The 24876-nt window shown below is 36.3% G+C and overlaps 1 protein-coding gene across 2 annotated transcripts in view; it reads left to right on the forward strand.

Annotated features, from left to right (window-relative positions):
- The window catches only part of LOC121420214 (potassium voltage-gated channel subfamily KQT member 4-like), a 79100-nt gene that overhangs the window by 43034 nt on the left and 11190 nt on the right, over positions 1-24876 (forward strand). For both annotated transcript variants that reach the window (XM_041614778.1, XM_041614784.1), the window contains exons 5-9: positions 15418-15514; positions 15938-16064; positions 22207-22382; positions 23476-23604; positions 24704-24814. In XM_041614778.1, coding sequence (XP_041470712.1) covers positions 15418-15514; positions 15938-16064; positions 22207-22382; positions 23476-23604; positions 24704-24814 — 640 coding nt within the window. The remainder of the gene's footprint in view (positions 1-15417; positions 15515-15937; positions 16065-22206; positions 22383-23475; positions 23605-24703; positions 24815-24876) is intronic.

The following is a 24876-nucleotide window of genomic DNA, read 5'->3' on the forward strand; positions in this document are numbered from 1 at the left end:
ATTTGTTCAGTATTTTTTTATATTTTGTTTAATTCAATTTACATGTATTGTTTTTGTTTGCAGTGATAGCATTCATATGATACATTTTTCAGAGCACATCAAACATTATGAGGATTGATTTATTGGCATGAATTGTATACCAATAATATTATTACATACAAACATGATTTTCTACCAAATTATGATATTTCATAACGCTGGAGAGAAAGATTGTTATCATAATGCAGATTGCTTGAAAAATGACACGCCAAATGAAAACTCATCCAAATAACATGTTAATGAAGAAGATTTTTTTTCTTTTTTTGGGGGGGGGGGGTGGGGGATAAGGGAGTGTCAAAGTCTTGATGAGAAAGTAAGAAAATGAGGAATGTTCTCACTCAAATTGGGAGCTGCTTGCAAATACCTCCTTCAATTCCCTCCTTTCCCATGCCCTACTATGAGGCCGTTCTCATTACACTTTCTAAAAATTAGTTTACTGGAAACCGATTCAGGAAACCAGTTTGGAAAATTGCTTTGCTAGCGTTCTCACTTGATCACACGGAAGTGGTTTTCAAAAATCACTTCACGTAAAGCAATCTTGTTGCTATGGAAATTGCTCTCAGTTTGGTGACACGTTTCGTGTGAAATTCGAAACCGCAGCATAAGCATTCCAAAGAACGGTTGTGTCCTCACTTATGCTAAACCAGTTTAACGAGGCAAAGCGATCTTGAAAACTACATGTACATAGTGAGGTGGTTTTCTGAACCGGTTTGGAAGATTGCTTTGACTGTTCTCACTACATGTTAAACTAGTTTCCAGTAACCTAGTTTTAGGAAGGTAGTGAGAACGGTGTCTTTATTGAGTATCTCCTACTTATTCATTTGCACTTTTAAAGGGGAAGTTCACCCTGACAAAACGTTTATTGTAAAAATAGCAGAAAAATTAATAAAAAATATTGCCGAAGGTTTGAGAAAAAAATCATCAAATAATTAAAAAGTTATTAGAATTTCAATTATTTGATTTGTGACGTCATATGCGAGCAGCATTCCTACATAGCGAATGGTAAAAAATCAATGAAATGTCATTTTCTCAGAAAATTGAAAATGGTTTTCATTGTAACTTTCGTTTATCAATAGAAAAATCGTTTCACACCCGATCATGAAAAGAAAACAAAATTAAGTCATCAGGAACCATACAAAATTTGAAATTTATGCATTTTATATTACATAACACATGGGACAGCTGCTCGTTTATGACGTCACAAATCCAAAACTTTGAACTCTAATAACTTTCTTACTCTTTAACGGATTTCCCTCAAACCTTCACCAATATTTTTTACTATTTTTTCTGCTATTTTTACAAGAAAGTTTTCTTCAGGGTGAACTTCCCCTTTAAAAAAAATTAGTATAGAAACTGATCAAACATTACTTCATTACAATGTTGCCTCTTTATTCTACTTGTTTATTTGTGAAGAGTTTTTTAAATTGATGACAATGAATAGAATACATGAGTTATGAGAAGCAGCCCAACTTAGCCTCATTCTCGTCAAATTCCATCAAGATCTAGACATTTGATATTTGGGACAGCTTATGTTTGGCTTAAAAAAAAAGAAATTGGGGATTTTCCCTCACTGCTTTATTAAGTCGCTTGCGGAGATACCGTTGCATCTAATGACAAAGAAAAGTGTAGTTAATCTTTCTTTTCTTTCACAGAGTTTTTGTTGGATGCTTAAAATAACGCCCATTTCTGTTGATTGCTTATCATTCATTATACAAGTATCTCATGCTGACATTATCCTCCATGTTCCTTATTAACCACTCTTTGCTCTAATAAAAAGGAATTCTTTAGAATCCTTTTGACATCCGTGCATTTGCATGTAACATTATCTTTTTTAAAACCAACCGTAAACTTTTGAGGCAATTAAAGTATAACAAGGACAGCTGTCACTCTCGTGTTATAATAAATTTTCTGTGCTATGTAATTGTTTTTCCTATTATTATATATGAAATATATACCACACAAATTTTTCACATGTTTGGTTTGGTTATTCTTTAATATATATGCATAAAGTAATTTTATGCAAATTTTGTGATCTTAGTGACAACTTTTACGTTCATAAATCATAATTTTAACTAATCAAAACAACTAGTAAGTTTTAAAAATGTGCATCAGTGAAGTGATGGTCTATAGGTTGTCAATGTTATGCTTTTGTAGAAAGTAGTAAGAATCAGAATGAGTGAGATGAAATAGTATAAGTGAGCGTGTCCTACTGTGTTGAAATTGCTTCTAATTTGTACCGCCCCGCTAGCATCACTTGTGGGCATTCCTAACTTCATAGGTGGTACAAACTACAAGCTCCTGACTGATGAAACATGCACTGCAAAACGCCGTCGTTAATTTAACACCAGCCTTGTATCTACACATGTATATCGAACCACACCAGAGAGGTGTAGAAACAACACCAGTTTGACGTTTAGGCTAACACCAATATGGCAATTAAGCAACACTAATTAGTGTTAAGCCAATATCGGTTTGATTCTTAACTGGTGTTGTTTCAACACCTCTCTGGTGTTGACCGATGTAGATGTAGATACCAGGTTGGTGTTAGATTAACACTGGCATTTTTGCAGTGTATAGGTATTCTACTGACTGAAGCTAAATCTGTCCTTGTTCAAATTGTGTGGTGCATCCCTCATTGATGTTCTTGTAGATGCTACCATGTTCTGAAACCTCTGTTCATCCCTATCATCAGGGCTCAGTAACACAAAGATTAGCGATCAATCGCTAAATGGATTTGGCCAATCAATATCGATGTTACATGCGCATTTGGTTTAAAATACTGACTAGGAACCAATCAGTGGTTCTTTCATATTTGCAATTCATCGCAAACATTTGTGTTACGGAGCCCAGATCAGCGGAGGACGGGATAGGAGTTGGTTGAAATTTGAAGCAGCAGTTACGTTATAACTGATCGGTTCAGAATTTTCATTGGGATCTTCCACAAGTAGAAAACATCCATTTTGAATCGTGGGGAAAGTGAGGAAAGCATACGCAACATGGTCTTGGGATTAGTGCAATTGGGTCTTTCCTCCACTAGACATTTTTTTTTGTTTCTGCAAAGAATTGTTTGCTGACTTCTCTACTAAAAGATTATTTTTTCCTATCTGGCCTAATCTGTAGGTGTGTCAAATGGTAGTCTTCAAACTTATTCCCTAATGGGAAATTCCATACTTTTCACAGTCCATTCTTCTCTTCTTTCACAATTCTCTTACTCTTGTCATCTATCATTGAAATTGGAAGAAAAAACCCTGATGAATAGATAACAGTCATCAATATTCAGTGGGTGTTATTTAAGAGTGATGATTCAATGTTAGGTTAACTTTTTCCCTTCACCTATAAAGGCAGCCTCGTGTACGTTTTCCTGTCATATCTTTTGACCTGTTTAGAATGAGTAACTGGCTCATATGTATTATTGTATTGAAAAATAGTCATGACTAATTTTTTAACAAATTATTTTCTTCTGTCACCATGACATCGACTTTATAGGCAAGTTTATACTTTGTATTACTCAAAGAAATCATAAGCTAGATTCATTTTCTCCTTGAGTTTGCTCTTGGAATCAATAAATGGTCTCATTTATTGAGTAACAGATCTATATTCGTCTATTGATAACCCTGATAATAGAACTTGGAACTATGCAGACTATGACTGTATTTTATCAACCCACAATTTGTATGATATGTTGTTAGTCATCTATTGAAAAGCTACATCACAGAAACTGCAGTATTGATTGGCTTACATATAAGACCACATCAGTACACTGGTGTTAAATTTTTGGTGTCACCTATGGGTGTTATTACAACCAGTTGCATCTCCAGGATTTTCCAAAAGGGGGGGGTACATTATTTCCAAGTAAAATTTGACAAGCCCCCCCCCCCCCAAAAAAAAAAAAATCTGTATGCACGGCATATTCTCATTAAAAAAAAATGGGAAATATTGACTATGAATCTCAAAAGGGGGGCACAGGTGGGATGTGCCACCCCCACCCCCCCCCCTCCGGTGATCCGCCTCTGATTACATGTTTATGTGTTGTGAAGTTCATTCCCTAGGGGTGTATTTTTTGTAATAATTGGAAAAAAATAGAGAGATAAAATCTTGGTGAAAGTTTGATGAAATTCCACCAAACAATATTGGACTAATGTTTTTTAAGCTTTGATTGTGTGACTTCACAGAAGAGAAGCTTCTTCCTCTGTGGTGTGATATAAATTCCCAAATTGACATGTTCTGAAAAATTAAAAGTAATTTTATTTTGGTGGTGGATATATTATAAGACATATATTATTTCATACTCCTATCAGAATAAAACATTGTTCTCAGAGCTGCCAAGTAGTACGATTTTTCCGTATTTCATAAACGCCCGGAAATCAATTTAAAATACGGCAGTACGCTTTTTCATGAAAAAATACGGGAAAAAACAAATTAGAGAAGAAAAGGTATTTCGTGTGTTGCTGCCCTCTACGTTCAATGAGTTATGCTTTCATCAAGGCTTTCCGATTAGAATTTTCGATATCCTGGCGAATCAATGCGGGTGACAAGTTCCGAGCGCACGCACGTAGATTACAAGCGCATAGCAGCGGCTCAAATCGCGATATTTTGCGACTGGTAAATACGTCTGTAAGGATGATGACGTCATCCAAGATGGCAACTTACGTTGACCGACGAAAGGATCGAAGATGACGATGTTTCGATCATAATTTGAAACGAATTAGCCGTAACTGCGGTCTAAGGTACGATATTTCTGAATTTCCTACATTTTTCCGTAAATATGGATGCAATCTCTTTTTCATAATGTGATATTGTATGATTTTATGTGCAAAAAACGATCGGAAAAAACAGGTTTCCGTCGAATGTTAGATCTAACATTACTGCTAATACGTTGTCTGTACGTACGGGCCTCCAAATTCTTCAGTCTATGTATTGGTGAGTCAGCCAACGCAGTTCAGCGGAACAACCAAAATCTAGACTTAAGCTTTCGGTCTCGTGTGCGACGGTGTAGGGCGCAAACTAATGTAAGTAGTGATCGAACTTTGCCATTATGTATGCATATTTATCTCATGGTAAAAATACGGATTTTTTGGTAAAAATACTGATTTTGGGGGATAAGAATACTGAAAATGCAAAATACAACTTGGCAGCTCTGTGTTCTGCATCATAATTCATTTGAACATCATGGAATTTGTATTATGTAATCATATACTACTTTGCCAACATTACAAATTCAAATTTTAAAACTTTGTAATGCTCTTATCCTTTAATGGATATTCATCAAACCTCAAAATTTTTCTATAATTGTTCTCTTTTATTAAAATCATCATATCGTTTGGGTGAACTTCCCCGTTAATCTCACAAAACAAACAAACAAATGGTTAAAAGTGGTTAGGTCATCACTTAAATGCAGCTTTGTGATTTTGTTTTGTATGCACCAGACGGTCATTTCGACTTAAGTGGCTGGCATCCTGCATGCATAATCTCCAATATAAGCACCTTTCGCTTTCCTCCAACCTGTCAATGTGGGAAACCACAAAACCAAACCAATGTCATTGCCAATGATTGTGTATCATAGCGTATAGCTTCTCTTAACCTTTCTTTTTAACTGTGTCTCGGCGGCGACGGTGACAACGACATTGGCATTGAGGTTTGGACAAGTTGTGTAGATTTACAAACCTTCTTTTTTAATGTTTAGTTTAAATTTTAGAGTATGCACTGCGAATTGGTGAAGTCTTATAAATTGATAATTATATTTGTTTATAATGATATATGTGTTACTCTTACCTTCTCTTAAGTCTTTTAAGCGCTTTGCAAAAATGCAGCGTAATTACCCCCATCAGCTTCAGGCAGAACAGCTGTTACATGTAGGTGCACTGCATCTCAAGGATTGAATCCTGCCAGGTTCCCCTGTCCCTCACCTGGGTTGTGTGTAGCACAACATGAATCGATTTCTTACTGAAAGAAAATGATGACTGGAGCAGGATTTGAACCCATGACCCCTTCATGAAGAGACAGGGGTCATATTACCACTACCCCTTTGCATATGTGTGGTACAATGGGGCAAAAGGAATGTAATTACCCATAGGCCTACCAATTTGAAGCATGAGAGTGGACAAACCAGGACCCGTCGCATAAAAGTTACTGTTATGCTAAATTTGCCATCTAATAATAACTTGTCTGGAATCCTTGATTTTGATTGGTTGGTGATCAGCATTACCATGGTAGTTACCAATGCATGGCAAAGTTATATTTTTTATGCAATGGGGCCCAGGAATGGAAAGAAGAAAGGAATATGCTGTTACTAAGAAATAGAACTTCACTACGAATTAAAGTTAGACTCTCACAGTTGGAAGCTATTTGCTTAATAAGAAGTCATAAAGTTACCAGGTTGTATTGGCCATCAATACATGTCTCATACTGTGCCATTTATATCATTAACCTCCATTTTCTCGATCCTGATACGAAGCTACTAATATTTATTTCTGGTCAAAGTACTGCACATAGTATTCCAAGGCATCTTACACTAGTTCATTAGTCTTTTGTACGAGTTCCTTGCTTCTTCAACGACTTTAATCTGGAGATATCAGATAAAAGCTTTGTCTGTAGGATTATTGATAGTTGGGCTATCTTAACCATCTGCAGATTCTGTCTTTGGCATTGTGATGTGTATCTTTATCTTTACTCACTTCATATTCTATTTATCGTACCTTGGAAGTCGGCAGAAAGTTATTTCAAAAATTATTTGCCCCATCTTGTCTACCGTTTCATACCTGTTCAGTGAAGGTTTGTAAAGGACAGTCAAGTGCTTCTCAGTGACCAACTTCCTAGGTTATCTTCGTGAGATGGACATTCTACTGAATTCATCATCGTTCTCTTTCTTTGATTTAGCCCCTTAATTCAGTGGATTTGGGGAAAGTTTTTATTTTTTCTGAGAGACTTCTTGAAGATTTCTTGCTTTCATTTACAAGCTTTGTGCATCATTTTAAAGCTTTCTGTAGGATCACATCCACGTCGTCTGTCAGAGTGGTGTCGGTTTCTGTTTGTCTTCAGTGGGTAGTGTTGGAGATTTTCTGCCTGCAGATTTGGAAAGAGTCAATCAGTGCATTCCCATTCCTTTCTCTTCTACATTGGAAAGTGTTAACATTTATTGCATTTTTTTATAGCTTTGGTTTCTGCTATTGACCATAGCTATCCTTGATGACTTGATCAATTTTTTTGAATTCCTTAAGATTCAATTTGGAAGCTAAATTGAACTCAACAAAATTAGAATAGGGAGTGTAATATAGATATATTAATTAATATTTCCCATTTATTTTAACTTTGTTAGCCATAAGCTGACTGTATAATTATGCTTTATTATTGAACAATCAATTTATTGGTTGCAACTTTATGTGTAGAGAACACTTGATGTAAAGCTTGACTACTATTTTGACTTCAGGTTGGTTTTTGTTTTTGCTGGCAACACCAAGAAAGGAATGCACATACTGCATGTACATTGATATCATAATAAAGCAATAGTACATTGTTTTGTTAGTAAATCAAGGAAGGAACCTAGTGAAACCTTAATGAAAGTCAAGTATAATTTGGTAACATTGTAACATGTAACTAAAGAACCGGGGTCGATTTCAGTATGCTCCTTTGGGTCTGATAGAAGGTGTGACAAATGATGTAAAAACATCTGCTGCATTGATGTTACTGTGCGTTTGTGGTTGCTATTAGTGCCACATTGGTCTTTTCTAAATCGTCTGCTCCGTTCACATCAAGATCAACTTGACTTGTAATCTAGGGTGTCTTTGATGGATCAGTTTGTGACTTTCTCCAGCCTATGTCACAGACAGCTGCTATAAAACTGTACTGAGAAATCATTGCATCTGATTATTGCATTGGTGTATCTGGATTTCATAAATGAAGAGGCATATAATTCTCTGAAAATAATTTTCGTGTTAAGTCCTAAAAGTGGATTTTTGCATAAGTTGAAACTAACCCAGGCAAGCAGTATAGGAGACCAGCAATAAAAATTATGAACTTGATAATGGAATTTAAAACAAAATTTAAGGGTAGGGATACATTATGCCAAGTGTTGGCTAAGTGGGTAGGCAGTAGGCATGAGCTTCCTACTGTCTAATTGGCTACTAATTGGCTACAAATCTATTTCATCTGTGTAAAGCATAAGGAACACTATGAAATGCTCCTCTTTGTCGAATGATCAGCGTTGACACGTTATAGTCTTGTGGAAAGATTGCTAGATCTGAATGGGTCTTTAAACAGGTTGCGAGAGCCTAGGGTCTTCTAAAGTTTCTCCAGGCCTGTCCATGCATGGTTTAGAGATGGGTTGTGGTTGCAGTGGTCAGTACATCACCGAGGAAAGGAAAGACTTTATATTGGTGGATGGGGTGTCCATTTCCTTGCTCAGGGTTGATGCTTATTTGTATCCCCTCTTGAATTTGTTGTGTGTGGAATGTAAACAATTGTTTTTCAGATGTAAGTAGAGATGATTGACTCAAATGTTCTAGCTCTCTGCAGCCTGAAATTGATAGTAATTGGTTTTTACTTTGTGTTTTTTTTACATTGAGATTCTTAATATGTTTCTTATCTCTCATTCTCGTTCTCTCTCTCTCTCTTTTATACTTTATGTATAAGAAGATACAACTGTAAAATAGGGGAAATTAAAGACTGTGAATTAGGCTTTGTATGGCCATAACAATAGCAAATATTATTTTCCAGTTTAAAAGTCAAGCATTGTAAAGAAGAGATATTCATCGCGCCTGGATAATCACAACTTTGATCTAAAGTTTGTAATGTAAGCTTTCCAATATGAGTATGGTGTTTTCAACGATGTCACAGAAAAGGAAGTTTCAGAGACCTTTGAAATGGTGTATATGCAAGAAGCACATGTACATACCTCCCATCTATTATATGCTGTATGGTATTACTCGGTAAGAAAAATTATTATTCCCTTCATCTATTTTGTTTCCAAAATATATTGTAATTTGCATGTTATGCCCATAACATACCTCTGAGTGTTCAATATTTCAATAAATTATGTATATGCCTGTCCGAGAAATGGTACAAACTATTAAGAGAAGTAAATAGGATTTTCATGGAAAATGTCATTTTTTGCTTTGGTTACATTTTTAAACCTTAAAAATGTGTCAAAATACAGTCTACAAAAGCAATAGCAAATTAGATTTATCCATGTATGAGTGGAAAACACAATCAATCTGTTAAGTAAATTGAAATCAATTTCACATCAAGGAGAACTTCACTGACTCATTCTTTTGTTCATATTTTGTTTTGTTTAAAGGGGAATGAAACCTTTGGAACAAATAGGCTTGTGTAGAAACAGAAAAGTCAACGAATAAGAATAAAGAAAGTTTGAGAAAAATCGGACAAATAGAGAGAAAGTTATGAGCATTTGAAAATTGCAATCACTAATGCTATGGAGATCCTCCTATTGGCAATGCGACAAGGAAGTGTGATGTCACTGATGAACAACTTTCCCTTTGGTGGACTATGAAATACCCTCAAAATGTCTCTTTATGCTTTTTCTCATGATAATACAAACTCTTTATCCATGATTTATTCTTAAAGAATATGTAGTACATGCCCTCATGTAGAAAGAACACATGATTTATGGATAGATGTGATAAAAGAGGCAATTCAAGTGAAATATATACTAAAGTAATGGGGAGAGTTGTTCACAAGTGACATCACACATCTTTGTCGCATTGCCAATTTGCTATCTCCATAGCATTAGTGATCGCAATATTCAAATGCTCATAACTTTCTCACTATTTGTCTGATTTTTCTCAAACTTTCGTTGATATGTTTCTTTGATTTTTCTGTTTTCACACAAGCTATCTTGTTCCAATGGTTTCATTTTTCTTTAAAGACTATTGGGTCCTGTCTCCTTATTGATTGATATTACAAAATAATGACACTTTGGACTTATCCATGTATAAGTGGGAAAAACACAATCAAATGTGTTATGTAAATTAAAATCAGTTTCACATTAGGGATAACTTTAACTTTAAAGCTTCTCTTCCTCCCTCTGGCTCACTGACTCATAGTTTTGTTCATATTTTGTTTTATACCTTAAAGACTAGAAGATCTTGTCTCCTATCTTATTGATTTATGTTTTGCAGTCTGTCTGGTTGCCCTCAGCATTCAGAGTTTAACCCTCATTCCTTTCCTGTCCTGTCCTCACAAATTTATGACCAATCAACAATTTTGCTCAACGCATAACTTCCATAAGGCTGAATAATGAGCACGAGATACTAAATAGGGCTTTCACATAGGTCCCATATTTTTTTTGTTTCATTGTATAATGCATTGTGATGACTGTTTTTCACTTCAAAAAGATTGCATACAAGAAGGAAATAGGCTCGAGATTAATGATAATTATAACGTTAATGATAACGATACTGTTGGTGATGATGATGATTATGATAATACCACTACTACTACTACTACTACTACTACTACTACTACTACTACTACTACTACTACTACTACTACTACTACTACTACTACTACTACTACTACCACTACTACTACTACTACTACTACTGCTACTACTACTACTACTGCCACTTCTACTACTACTACTACTACTACTACTACTACTACTACTACTACTACTACTATACTGCTACTACTACTTCTACTTCTACTGCTACTACCACTACTACTACTACTACTACTACTACTACTACTACTACTACTACTACTACTACTACTACTACTACAACTACTACTACTGCTACTTCTACTACTACTACTGGTATACTGCTACTACTACTTCTACTTATACTGCTACTACCATTACTACTACTACTACCACTACCTACTACTACTACTTGTAATACTACTTCTACTTGTAATACTACTACTACTGCTGCTGCTGCTACTACTACTACTACTACTACAACTACTTCTACTTATAATAATAATAGTTATAATAATGATAACAATGACAAAAACCAAACAAAAATGCATTAAATTATGTAGTTTTTACTATTGGTCTGCAAGAGCTCCTGGGTGCTGTGACATTCTTAATCGACAAATGAGTTTTAATTTTGTATTAGCTCTCTCAGATTACTCCATTCATTATTAAGTTTGTCATTTTGGTTTTCTGAAACAAAACTGCTGCACTCAATATTCTGTTGCTAGACTAGAATCAGAGAGCACTCGTATGAGGGGTCCTGTAGAGGCGAAGGACTTTATAAATCCCCCATCCTCTGTGACCTATGGGACCTCTAACGGCAGCTGCAGATCACCCTCACATATTAACCCCTGAGAGATGGGATTGGATTACGGGGAAAAAAAGTCAAATCGAAAACAAATTGTCAGGTTTCACTCAGCATTTGTTTTACATAGTTGTTTCCTTCTTCTTCTTCAACTTGTTTATAATGGAAACCTAATCAGTCAAAGTGTGTGCATTTTCTTAATACCCTGTGTGGCACTAGTTAGAAGATATTATCTGACAGTTTTTAATGTCTTTGGACATCCAGACCTGCAAACCAGTACATTTTAGGCGTATTTAGTAAGTTTTTTCAACCAAATATGTCTCGATTTCATAAAATGAAAACAAATATGGTTAGTAGATCAATGTAATTTTAGGTAACTTTTTTTTCAATCATTTTTGTTAAAAACAGGGTGAAGATATATACATGTTTCAATGTTTGTTTTTTTCATCTGCAAGAGCAGTGCGCATTTTAGCTTGCATGTTGCTTGAGGTTCGCGATGAGCGAGTGCACCAAGCAATTTAATATGAAATACACTTTTTTGGGGAAAAATACTTTTTTTTATCACAGAATACAGTTTTTCATTCCCAGAGGTTATCAGGTCTGGACATCTCTAGATCGGTTTTATTTTTTCTGATGGAAAATTATTTGGACTATTTGATTTTTCATTATTGTACGATCAAGCACAATCAGGGCTTGGTATTTTGGACACGCATCCAGTGCCGGTTATCATACAATCAGAACAGGACATGGACATTGTACAATCTGTCTAGGGCCTCTGTATGGCTTTGCCTTCTATCCTATATGATGCTAAACATAAGATCATACAATGGCATAAATAATGTGATGCCACAAATGAAATCATAGAATAATTAATCCTACAGTGATCTTGCAAATTATTAAGTGAGGCACGTGTAGCACATATTCATGACTGTACTATGTTCATATCTTAGTTAGATGGTCCAAATTAATGCAGCACTTTGCCATTGAGTCTCCACTGACAACCAGTAGTATATACCCAAATTTATGGGTATGACTGGCTTAGTAAATATTTTAGTGAGAATCGTTGGCATGTTCTTCAGTCCCTTTGGGCGATGTTTCACAAAGATTGAAGCAAGACTTAGGGTAGCACTTAAATCTTTGTAAGTTTTTGGTTGTGGGCTGCTTATTTTATTTAAAAACAAATCACTATTTCAAACTCTTTGTTTTTGCGATTAAAACTAGGATTTTTTTGGTAGGAGCACAACATTCAATTTTCTCCTGTTCATAATTATAAGGTTCACAGAGTTGACCAGGCTCCCGTAACACAAACATTAGCGATTGATCGTACCCTTGATTTTCACGATTGATTGTACACTCTAGTCAATGGAATCAATCATAGAAAACTGTTCTATGATCATTGCTTTGTTCTATGATCAAGTTTTGTGTTACGGAGCCTTGGTCATCATTTGACCACTGCTCACAATGCATGTAAAGGTACTTTTTAGCTATGGACATTGACACCAGCATGTACTTCCGAGTGTAAACTTGTCAAACTCATCAAATTTGTACACCTTAATTTGATGCCTCTCCGATGTATTCTTCTCTCTCTCGACGTGTTAGAGTATCCTGTGTCTGATGTAGAGGGGAGGTTGGCGTTTATAGGCATGTCAAGTGTAATTACTGGAGGTTGTATTTAGGAACACCAAGGCACTGAGAATGCTAGAAACCAATCTTTGATTCCACCTGCTCCCGATGTGTAGTATACAGCGTTCTGTTCGCATTTGACGTCAATTCTCCCAATCAACAGTGCATTAGCACTCGCTATTTCAAATGAGTTAAAATTTCTTTCCACCTTTTCCCCCACTTCCAAAGCCGACCGATGCTAAAAGAGTGAGAAACATTTCATCACATAGAATTAGTTATTGGTTTTCAATGGTCATTTGTTATAAGCTACTAAAATCTTTGCATGAAATCGGCTAATAAGGTGTTGCACAAAACTTGCAATTGATCGCAACTCAATTATAGGTCAAAAAAACATTTGAAAATCATGCATTTCATTGCAATTTTGCAATTGATTGATGGTCTGCTTGTCACTTCAATAAGTATGAATTTATTTGCTTCAGTTAAGATTGATCTATCAGTTGTTTATTTGCATCTGAAATTTCAGTTGATTGCAAATATTTTCTTACAATACCCCCTGAGAGCAAATTTGTCGGTGAATACCACAGACTGTCTTATAGATCACTCTCCTGGTTAGGTCACCACGGTAGAAGGCATCCAAAGGGCAGAAATGAACAATTCTCTATTTACCAAAGAAATGTTTTAAAATCCCTGCACACAAGTGATACAGTATCAAATGTCTGCATTCAAAGAAATGACTGAGTGTAAGAACATCCCAAGTCCATCTCTTGGCCAAATTGAGTTAAACATGGGATGTTGTTGCTAATACCTGAGCCCATCTTGCATTTAATTCATATCCCCAAATTTCACCCAAAAGTACCCGAAAGGAATGAAAAAACTGACCAAACTCCTCATTCAACATACCCAAAATCTTAATATTTTTCTTGGTTTTAATACTAGAAATGAACCTTCGTGGACTTGGGTCGTTTTCACATTCATAATACTCAATTATGACTTATTGTGTGCCTCCAACCCAATTATCTGCAGATGTAACGTGAACCATTCAGCCATTATAGGGGTATTTAGGCTCGTATGCGGCAGCCATTATGACGCTATCCATACCTGTGGCTAAACCTCAGAGAAACCAAGCAAAATCCAGATATCTACACGCTTTCATGAATTTTTCATTCCTGATTTTCATGAGCGGCATTTTGTGTGGAAATTTGGATTTCTGATTCTCGTATGTGCAATGATATTTCCGATCAAATGTCAAGGATAATTTGAGATTGCATGTTTTGTGCACCTCTCGCATAGTGAAAAACCTGTAGCCATGGTGATTGGAGCATACATTCAGAGAATTCTTTGAAATGAAAGACATAGAGATTATATAAGTTATTGATGTTGGAGAACAATAATCATAGCATGCATTTTCCATACACACCACCCCACATATATGCAGGCTCAGTCTCAAAAGGGTTTAACATTTGAAAACATTCTTTTGTTTTGCTAAGTTGCAGAAGAGACAACTACATGTACAATTCATTTTAATCATGCTGATGTTGCCCTTTTTTGTACCAAATCAATATTGAAATGATTTACGCTTTTTTTTGTGTGTGTTATCTTGATGCAGCGTTTAAAAAAGGAAGGACTTGAATTACCGGTAAACACTGTATCCCGATAGAAGAAAAGATATATATAGAAGAAAAAAAAGAAATCTCTGAATGGTATGAAATCAATAGTGAAATTAATGAATTACTTTCAAATTCATGAACATTTTCTGATTATTTCAAAAGCTTAATGATCCACAAATTGCAATATATCAAAGTACACTTCAAACCCTAACATTGAAAATATAATATGAAGGAGAATGAGACCTTTGGAACAAGATACCTTGTGTGAAAACAGAAAAATCAGAGAAACAGATCAACAAAAGTTTGAGAAAAATCAGACAAATAATGAGAAAGTTAAGAGCATTTAAATATTGCGATCACTAATGCTATGGAGATCCTCCTATTGGCAATGCAACAAAGATGTATGATGTCACTTGTGAACAACTCTCCCCATTACTTTAGTATATATTATACTTAAACTGTCTCTTTTATCACATCTATCAGTAGATCATGTGTTCTTTCTATAGGAGGGAATGTAATACAGATTTTATACATAAATATATCATGGATAAAGAGGTTGTATCACCTTAATAAAAGGCAAAAAGAGACATTTTGTGGGTATTTTATAGTCCATCAAATGGAAAGTTGTTCACATGTGACATCACACATCCTTGTTGCATTGCCAATGGGAAAGTCTCTGTAGCATTAGTGATTGGAATATTCAAATGCTCATAACTTTCTCATTATTTGTCCGATGCTTCTAAAACTTTCTTTTTCCTTATTCTTTTATTTTTCTGTTTCGACACAAGCCTACTTGTTCCAAAGGTTTCATTCCCCTTTAACATATTCATCATCTTCCCTTCATGACTCACTTTGTTGATACAAAATATGAATAATTTGATATATTTTGTTGGTTTCTTTATTCTCTGCAGATTTCTGTTACTGTTTACGTGCCTTGGTGTGAGCATAGTTGCCACCGTTGATAACCCTACTCTACAAATCACCTGCAACCATATAGTTTTTATACTGGTAAGTCAAGATCCATCAATCATACTCCTTACCACTTATAATGATACTACTAATGATGATGAAGATGATGATGATGATTTAAGGAATATCATCCACCAGGGTACTCATTCACCTCACCTGGGTGGAGTGCAGCGCCATGTGGAAAAAAATATTGCTGAAGGAAAACCATGCCATGGCTGGTATTCGAACTCATGACCCTCTGTGTGAAAGAAGAGAGAGTCAGAACCACTAAACCATGATGCTATTATCACATGGTGTTATCATGGATAGTTTTTCCTTCACGCTTAATCTGATATATCCCACAGTTTTCGACTAGTTTTGCCATATTTTCTCCCTTTCTTTATAGGCTTTTCGAAAGTCTATAACTTTGCCAGCTTCTTTATAATGCCTCCTTTTTGTTCTTGACTTTGTTTTTTCTTGCAGGAAATAATTGCTGTCCTGATCCTGAGCACAGAATGTACGCTTCGTATCTGGTCTGCGGGATGCCGCAGCCGCTACCAAGGTCATTATGGAAGGCTCAGGTTTATCAGGAGACCCCTTTGTATACTCGGTAAGTAGTGATTGGTTGATGTCTCGATGAGAAAGGGGTTAAGAGCAATAAAGATGTTCGAGTGTGAAAGGGGCTTAGGGTTTATCTTAAGACCCTTCATTGGATATAATTATATAATAATGACCCGAACTTCACATCACTGCAACTTAATAGCAGCCATACATGGTAGGCTTCCAAAAAAGAATAAAAGCAATATTGATTGGTTATGCAATGAGCCACGTGCGTTGCTATGTAAATATGTATATTATCTTTCATTAGGTATATTTGAAGCCCCCAGTTAAAAATTTCCATTAAAACAAATAAATTGGTCTATGTAAAGCTCTCCAAATCATGCAGCACTCCAATTTTGTATATCCTTGATTATTGGTATACAAACTTCTAATTTTCAATGCACATATGGTGTTTGCATGCACACCACATTGAACGTCAAAATGTAAAAATCTGTCTAATAATTGTACTACTATTCAATTTATATTTATACATCCATATGTTACCTTATATTTGATAAATGGGATTCTTTTGATCGGCCAATTATGCAAAATGTTGTCAAAGTAGGCTGATCCATGTTTGCTTGGATATGAAGAGGCTAGTGATTGTTATAGTAGTAATAGTAGTAGTAGTAGTAGTAGCATCAGTAGAAGTTAAAGTAGTAGAAGTAGTAGTTGCAGTAGTATTTTTATAGCAGTAGTAGTTTCTGGAGTGCTTTGGATGAAATCAATGCCCATCTAGTCCACTTTTTTAATCTTGGATGCTGGCTAATTTCCCTGTCTGCATTTAGCGGATAAGCGCATTGGCGGCCTGTCGTCCACAGGTTGAATGCCTCATTACTTTACCAAAGGCTTTTTCACACTTAATCCTTCTGCCTTATTTGAAGCATAGGTGATTAGGTCTGAAATCTTGGGTCAAGTTCCACACCAAGAGTTGAGAAGGGTGTTCATTTGTCACCCATCAGATACGAGACAAAACTCCAAGGTACTTCCATGGTGCTCCCTTGGCTATTTTGCTATCACACCGCTGATCCTTTTACCCGTAACGACATTACAACGATGCCCTAATCGGATCCAAGTCTCCTAAATGTGATTAGGAAATAGAGGGCCTATGGGCAAGGTTTCGGAGTGAGCCGCCATGCTACAAGCTTTTGGCAGGGCCATCTTATCGTTTATTCTCACAAATCCGTAGTGAAAATAGTTGCAGGATTCCCGGAGCGGATGCAATTACACTCTTTGAAGAAACTCAAATCCTCTTTATAATTATTTTCCCTATGGTAAGATTCTTCAATATGAAAACCAAGCTGCATCAGAAGGTGGAGAAAAAATCTCATTCCCATGGCATAACTAGGGATAAGTATCATAGATTCAAATCTTAGTTATATTGTCTCTAGAGAAAGCAGAGTGTTTGTTGCTTGTGTTATAGACTCCTCCAATATTCTTCCTTTTTTCTGAAGTTTTATTCATTTGATAAACAAAGCAAAAGTTGAAATAGTTTTTGCATGCAACACTTTATTCCCCCATTGTTGCACCTATTTATCATTTTCTGGCCCCTTTAATACCAAATAATTTTTTTTATTGTCTGTACATCAATAATATTGTCTTTGTCTTTTTTGGGGGAGGGGGGTAGTAAAGATTCAACTTCATTTATGGGTCATCTTTCTTGAGGGTACATCAAAAAAGATTTTCTATTTGAAAATTCAATTTTTGTCTGGCATGCATAGCAGAGCGAGACTAAAGGCGCGTTTTTTTACTGCGGTGGCGTCGTCAACATTGAAATCTTAAACAAGGTTAAGTTTTTGAAATGTCATAACTTACAAAATATATGAGCCTAGTTCATGAAACTTGGACATAAGGGTAATCAAGTATTACTAAACCAGGGATGCCACTTTTCCGTCTTTATACGGAATTCTGTCTTTTCCCTGTTGTCTGTCCTATTTCCGTATTTCCGACTTTTCTTGTTTTCTGTGTATTAAAAAAAGTCTGAAAGTCCTCCTTTTTCCCCCCTCTCTCTCTTGATTGCGATGCATGTCGATCGACCAAATGAGAGATATTTCTCCGAGATATTTGCTTTTATACAGTACACGATTTATAAACGTGCACTGCCCACTACGTTCATTGAGTTATGCTTTTATAAAGGCTTTCCAATTGGAATTCCTGATATCCTGGCCAATCAATGCAAGTTCCAAACGCACGCACATAGACAAGCTCAAAGCAGCGGCACGAATCGTGGTATAATAGCGACTGGTAAATACGTCTGTAAAAATGATGACGCCATCCAAGATGTCAACTTTCGATGACCAACTTAAGGATCGAAGATGACTCAGTTTTGATCATCATTTGAAAGGAATTAGCAGTAACTGTGGTCTAAGGTATGATGTTTGTGAATTTTATATATTTTCTCATGAATTTGGATGTAATTATTTTTTTTAAATGTGACATTTTATGTACCAAAAATCTGAAAATCTGATTTCTGCCAAATGTTAGATCTAACGCTACTGCTTCCTGGGTTAGCTGATACATTGTCTTTATGTACGGGCCAACAACTCTTCAGTCTATGTATTGGTGAGTGTAGCCAACGCGGTTCAGCAGAACAACCAAAATACAGAGACTGAAGCTTTTGGTCTAGCATTCTATTAGAAACACAAAACAACCACAGGTAACTTCCCTCAGTTTTTCAAACCTTGACTTCAAAGTCATCGATCACAACAAGGTAATAAGCCACTTGGCCCTCCCCCCCTAAATTTGCTCGCTAGCTTGTCCAATTTTTTACCTGTGTACATCCCTAAATTTAAAGTGGACCCCCTCCCCTAGATTTTTTGCTTCCACCGCCAATGCCCCAATTCACTGTTCTTGGACAATGTCCCTGCCCGCGACATTAGTTTCAGTATTTTTGTCTCGCCCACCAGAAGTGAAGGCGAGACTTAGGGATCCAAATGTTGTCCGTCTGTCACAAATCTAATGACACATAACTCCACATCCGTAAGTTGCTTTTCAACCAAACTTGGATGGTAGATGGACCAGGGGGGTCCCGCATGTTATGCTGCAGTCAGAGGTCACTTGGTAAGGTCAAAGGTCATTTTCAGGTCAACGTTAAAAGTTTACATGAATGACTCTCTTATGACACCTAACTCCGCAACTGTAAGTCACTTTTAAACCAAACTTGGTTGGTAGATGGACTTTGGGGACCTGCATGTTATGCTGCAGTCAGAGGTCACGTGGTAAGTTCAAATGTCATTTTCAGGTCAACGTTAAAAGTTTACATGAATGACTCTCTTATGACACCTAACTCCGCAACCGTAAGTCACTTTTCAACCAAACTTGGATAGTAGATGGACTTTGGGGACTTGCATCTTATGCTGCAGTTGGAGGTCACATGGCTAGGTCAAAAGTCATTTTCAGGTCAATGTTAAACTTTAAATGCAAGACTCTCCTATGACACCTAACTCCACAACAGTAAGTCACTTTTCAACCAAACTTGGATGGTAGATGGACTTGGGGGACCTGCATGTTAGGCTGCAGACAGAGGTCACATGGTAAGATCAAAGGTCATTTTCAAGTCAACATCAAAGTTTACATGAAAACCTTTCGTATGACACCTGACTTTGCTACCGGAAGTTATTTTTCAACAAAACTTGGATGGTAGATGGACTTGGGGGATGTGCATCATGTGCTACAGTCGGAGGTCACATGGTAAGGTCAAAGGTCATCTTCAGGTCAACATTAAAGTTTACGTGCAAGGCTTTTATGACAAGCATTATTCCATCCCAGTCATTTCACAATGAAGTTTCGATACATTTCTGTTGCATGCCCTTGCAAATCACGACATTTCTGGTTATTTTCGTAAGTGGGCGAGACACAAAATCACTCTTGCCTTGTTGGAGGATACCAAGTAGCATCCCTGCTGAACATTCTGCTTGAGTTTCAGGTCACATGACCAAGGTCAAAGGTCACTTAGAGTCAACAAACTTTGACCATGTTGGGGGTATGTGTGGAATTGTCATCATAACTTTAAAATTGTATGGATCTAGTTCATGGAACTTGAGCATAAGAGTTACCATGTATTCCTGAATATCCTGTGCATGTTTCGGGTCACATGACCAAGATCAAAGCTCAATGAACTTTGGCGTTGTTGGGGTATTTGTTGAATTAGCATCATAACTTTATCTTAGTTTATGGATGTACATATACACATGTAGTTCATGAAACATAGACATAAGGGTTATCAAATATGTTTTGCATACATCTTGGGTCACATGATCATGGTCAAAGGTCATGTTTGGTCAATGGACATAGCATTTTATTGTACGGATGTTTTCTTTTGAATTTAGTATTCAATAGCTATTTTCAAAATCAGTAGTGCTGCTATATTGAATTGCGTATTGCAGGCAAGACTGCCAGAGGCATTCCACTTGTTAAAATGAATAATTTTTTTTTGGTCTTATTTAAGCGAACCACATGAAATAAAAAGAACCTGATTTTTTATGAGACGCATCTGTTTGTAGATGATCATATTTGGATCTGATGTAAATTATACATTTAGGAAAGTATTCACAACAGTGCTACAGCAAATTTTAGTGAAAATGTATTATTTATAAGAGATAAAAATTCTTGCATTATCTCTTGACAAATACCTTCTGTGGTTATCTAATATGCAAATACCGCCCATCAAAACGAATATGATGTGCATGATCAATGTTTTTTAAATCCACTTTTTGAATTTTTCTTTCAAGTCCCTACTTCCTCCTGTTTTTGTCATTCTTGAAAATATAATTTTTTTCTTTTCAAAAGGTAAAAGAGCATTGAAAAATAAGTTTGCTTCTTAGGGAGATAAGAGATGAATAATTCAACGTGGCTTGTATCATGATCTATTTGGGAAATTCAAAGAGAGTTGGTTCAACAAGTTGTGTGTTCCCACGGAGGAAAAAGGGTAAAGATTCAGACAGGATGGATTGTATGGCTTTGAGAGTCGCCAAATTGTTAGGATACGATATCAGTGGCAGTGAAGATGGGTTCCCATTTGTAGAAATGAGGGATTAGCATCCCCAGAGTGGAGATCCAGGTATGTGGGTTTTCAGAAGGAGGGTTTCCATGGCAACTATGCCATCAAGAAACCAAGTAATGGGGCTAGGATTGATCCTTTGCCCAGCAAGAGGACTCCCTCTGGAGTCCTTACGAAGTCATTATATCTTCTTGTTTTCAAGCAAGGAGGATTTCTTGTATTTCATCCACGTGCCTTTGTTGAATTCGCTATATCTCCTAGGAGACTTTATACGACGTTTCAGACGGGATGTCTTACAAAAACAATTCACAGTAAGTTTACTCTGGCACGGTAAGTTTACTCTGGCCGAGTAAACATGGAGACTTTTTCACAGCAGGATTGAATTTTCACCATGTTAAAAAATGCTCAAAGTCATTCTCTACCTGTTTTTTTTCTGCATACTGTACATACATGCTTTAAGCCCCTTTCACATCTAGTGGTGCGACTCCTTACAACAGTTGCGATTATGTTCAACATATATTGTGACCAGGTGATCGCAAACATGTGCGAAGATCGGTTGTGTCCTCACGCTAAAACCCTAACGAGTCAAAGAGATCTTTAAAACTACATCGCGATGTGGTTTTATGAACCGGTTTGGAAGATTGCTTCGACTGTTCTCATTACACATGAAACTAGTTTTCATTAAACTAGTATTAGGAAGGTAGTGAGAACGGTGTCTAATTATGTAACCTAATTTCAAGATTTAAAGTTACTCATATACAAGCTGACAAATACATATTAAATTTTTCCTCCAATATTTTAATTATGAATTGTAGCTGAATCATGTAGTTGCATGATGAGCCTTAATATTCCTTTGGAACTATTTAATTTTTGTTATTGCTAGCTTTGCATGAAATTATATAAGCCACCAACCAGTCCTGGAGAAGCTTTTTATAGGAAGTTTCATTTAACTATCTCTGTCATTAATACCACTGAAGGTCAGTGGTATTCTCTATATTTTTTATATTTGTATTATATCTCTTTTTTTCTTTTTCTTTTGCTAAGAGATTAAATATGAATTGATAATGAGTAAGAATGAAATGAAAGTGCTTTACTCATCTCTCTATTGTCAAAGCATAAATTCATAATGATTTCTTTTTTTTTTCTCTCACAGATATTGTTGTAGTCATAGCTTCAGTCCTAATCATTGTGATAGGCAGCCGCAACGGTCGCTTCCTCGAGCCAGCATTCCGTGGTCTTCGCTTTATTCAGATCCTGCGAATGGTTCGGGTTGACCGGCGTGGCAACACCTGGAAACTTCTAGGCTCTGTTGTCTGGGCACACAGACAGGTCTGACATACTCAATTGTTTAGTTTGAAATAGCATTTCTAAAGAAATTTGATTTTTTTTTTGGGGGGGGGGGAAGTCCACATTACTATCAGGCATATCTCCGAGTAAAGGGCAAAAATGACCTTCATGAAATATGATTTTCCCTTTGAAGTTCAGATTCTGCCTACCAAATAATTTTTGGTACCCTGTCTTGTCTATTCACTCCCACACAAAGCAAGCATAGTGTATGTATGTGTCATCAAATTGGAGAGGGATATCTATCCAAGCTTTTCAAATATATGTCTTTCCTCTATCATGATTGAAGAACTCCATTAAGTACATGCATGTAAAACAGACACCCAGGCCCATTCTACAAAGAATTGCGATCGATCCTATCAGTCGCAACTATGGAAAGCCAGCAAGGCTAACATCTAAAATGCATGTTTGTTCAAAATATTTTCCAGATGTGATGTAGATTCATAAATTCATTGATTTCTTGACAATTCAGTGTGTTTACCTTTGTTTACAAAGGACATTTTGCAAATTTCCTGTAGAAAAAAATTATGACACTGATGGATTTCCATAGAGTTACGGTTGATGGGATCCATCGTCACTCTTTGTAAGACGGGGTCCTGGTGGGACCTTCCTGCTGTAATAATTTTTCTGTTTCCTTGTTCAAATGAAAAATTGTAATGCTATCAATATATCATGGCTTGAGCAGTTTGTTAGGTGAAGCAAGAGAAAAATGGGGGGGGGGTGGACTTAGGAAAAAGTTCATTATTGTTCTAGATGGTTGCTTCATATTAAAGCAGTTGACCATTTCTTGTGGTAAATGATGTATGCCCATGCAGCTGACATAGCATGTGACATGTTCCAGTCATTCGTGAATTCAAGCATTTGAGAACAGCTTTATAACACGTCTGACCCATTGTGATTAACTTATGGTGAAATAGCAATAATTTTTTGTTTCAGATTTATGGGATGCACCTTGTGGTTTACATGGCTTTTCATAAATACAGTGATGATTGAGCCGACCTTCAATTCCAATTTCCCTCTATATTTGACTTAATTTTGATATTCCTTGCCTGAAGAATTTTTTTCATCATTTTTACAGGAGTTGCTGACAACATGGTATATTGGTTTCCTGGCCCTAATTTCAGTGTCTTTCTTAGTGTTTACATTGGAGCATGGTAGTCCCGATGATGATTATAAGACTCTACCTGATGCCATGTGGTATGGTCTGGTGAGTACCTCACTTATCCCTTGTTGGTCCTCCTTTGTTTATTTCCTAGAGAATTGTTATTGTTAATCCATCAAGTATATCTTATTGAGTGATTAAGAGGGTAATAAATTCTCTCTATGACCATTTTATTATAAGTATATTATATGCCACTAGTAAAGGGTGATTATGGAATGCTAAGACAGAATGGATATGTAAAGCCTAATTCAACTGATATTAAAAAGTTGTTTTGAAAAGGGAAATTCTATCATGGCTGTGGTAAAATTTCTTTTAACCCTATCTAGGCTGGGGGGGGGGGCCTCGGAGGCCCAGTGCGAAATTTTTTTACCGCGCCACTCGCCGACTTTTTACTTTCAAGTCTTGCGCAACTTTTGAGACCAATTTTGCATCACCCGGGTATGTGGTTCCGAAATTACGCAACATTGTGTAAGTGCATGTCAGACCGAAAATGGCTCAAAAACGTGATTTCATGTACAAAGTCAATGCAAATTGTGTTTTCAACCAAAATTCATAAATGTATGATTATTTTTAGTTTTGCTAGTCTGAATGTATTCATTTTATGCTTTTTATGATCACAGAAGAGTCCCCAACAAATTTCATTGAAAAAACAATGTAAAACAAAAGGTAAAAAAACACAGAAATACATAAGAAATTGCAAAAAAGAATATAATACATAAGAAAATGATTTGATATCACAATTTTTTCATGTACACTTGCTAAGGACACCACAAAGAGTTTCTATACCAAAAATTAGTACATTTGGAGCTTTGTTTAGGGAGTTAGAGGAAAAAGTATGATTTCGCATACTAATTACGAATAAATTAGCATAATCACTTAATAGCGATACGCATGAAATAAATTACTATACAATCTTGTAGATTATGTCCCAGGCAACCCGCGTGCCAATTTTCGGCGCGGTCGACGGCCGAGATCTTAGGGGGGGCTGCCCCCCCCCCCCCCCGGCCATAGGAACTCCCAAAATACCCCGGCCTAGATAGGGTTAAGTTTATTTACAACTACAAACTACAATATTGTTTAAATAAAAATAGCAGAAATACATAAAATGCCTCACAGAAAAAATACCTTTGTATATTCGATGCAGGTAACCTTGACAACAGTGGGATATGGGGATAAAACACCAAACTCCTGGTCAGGGAAGCTAGCCGCTGCGGTCTTTGCAATCATTGGAATTTCCTTTTTCGCTCTGCCTGCGGTAAGTATGTAGAAACTAGTAACGGGGTATCCATTTGCTGTTACAACTCAATTACCTTCTGA

This window comes from Lytechinus variegatus, chromosome 1 (genome assembly GCF_018143015.1).
Source record: "Lytechinus variegatus isolate NC3 chromosome 1, Lvar_3.0, whole genome shotgun sequence".
In the NCBI taxonomy this organism is placed as follows: domain Eukaryota; kingdom Metazoa; phylum Echinodermata; class Echinoidea; order Temnopleuroida; family Toxopneustidae; genus Lytechinus; species Lytechinus variegatus.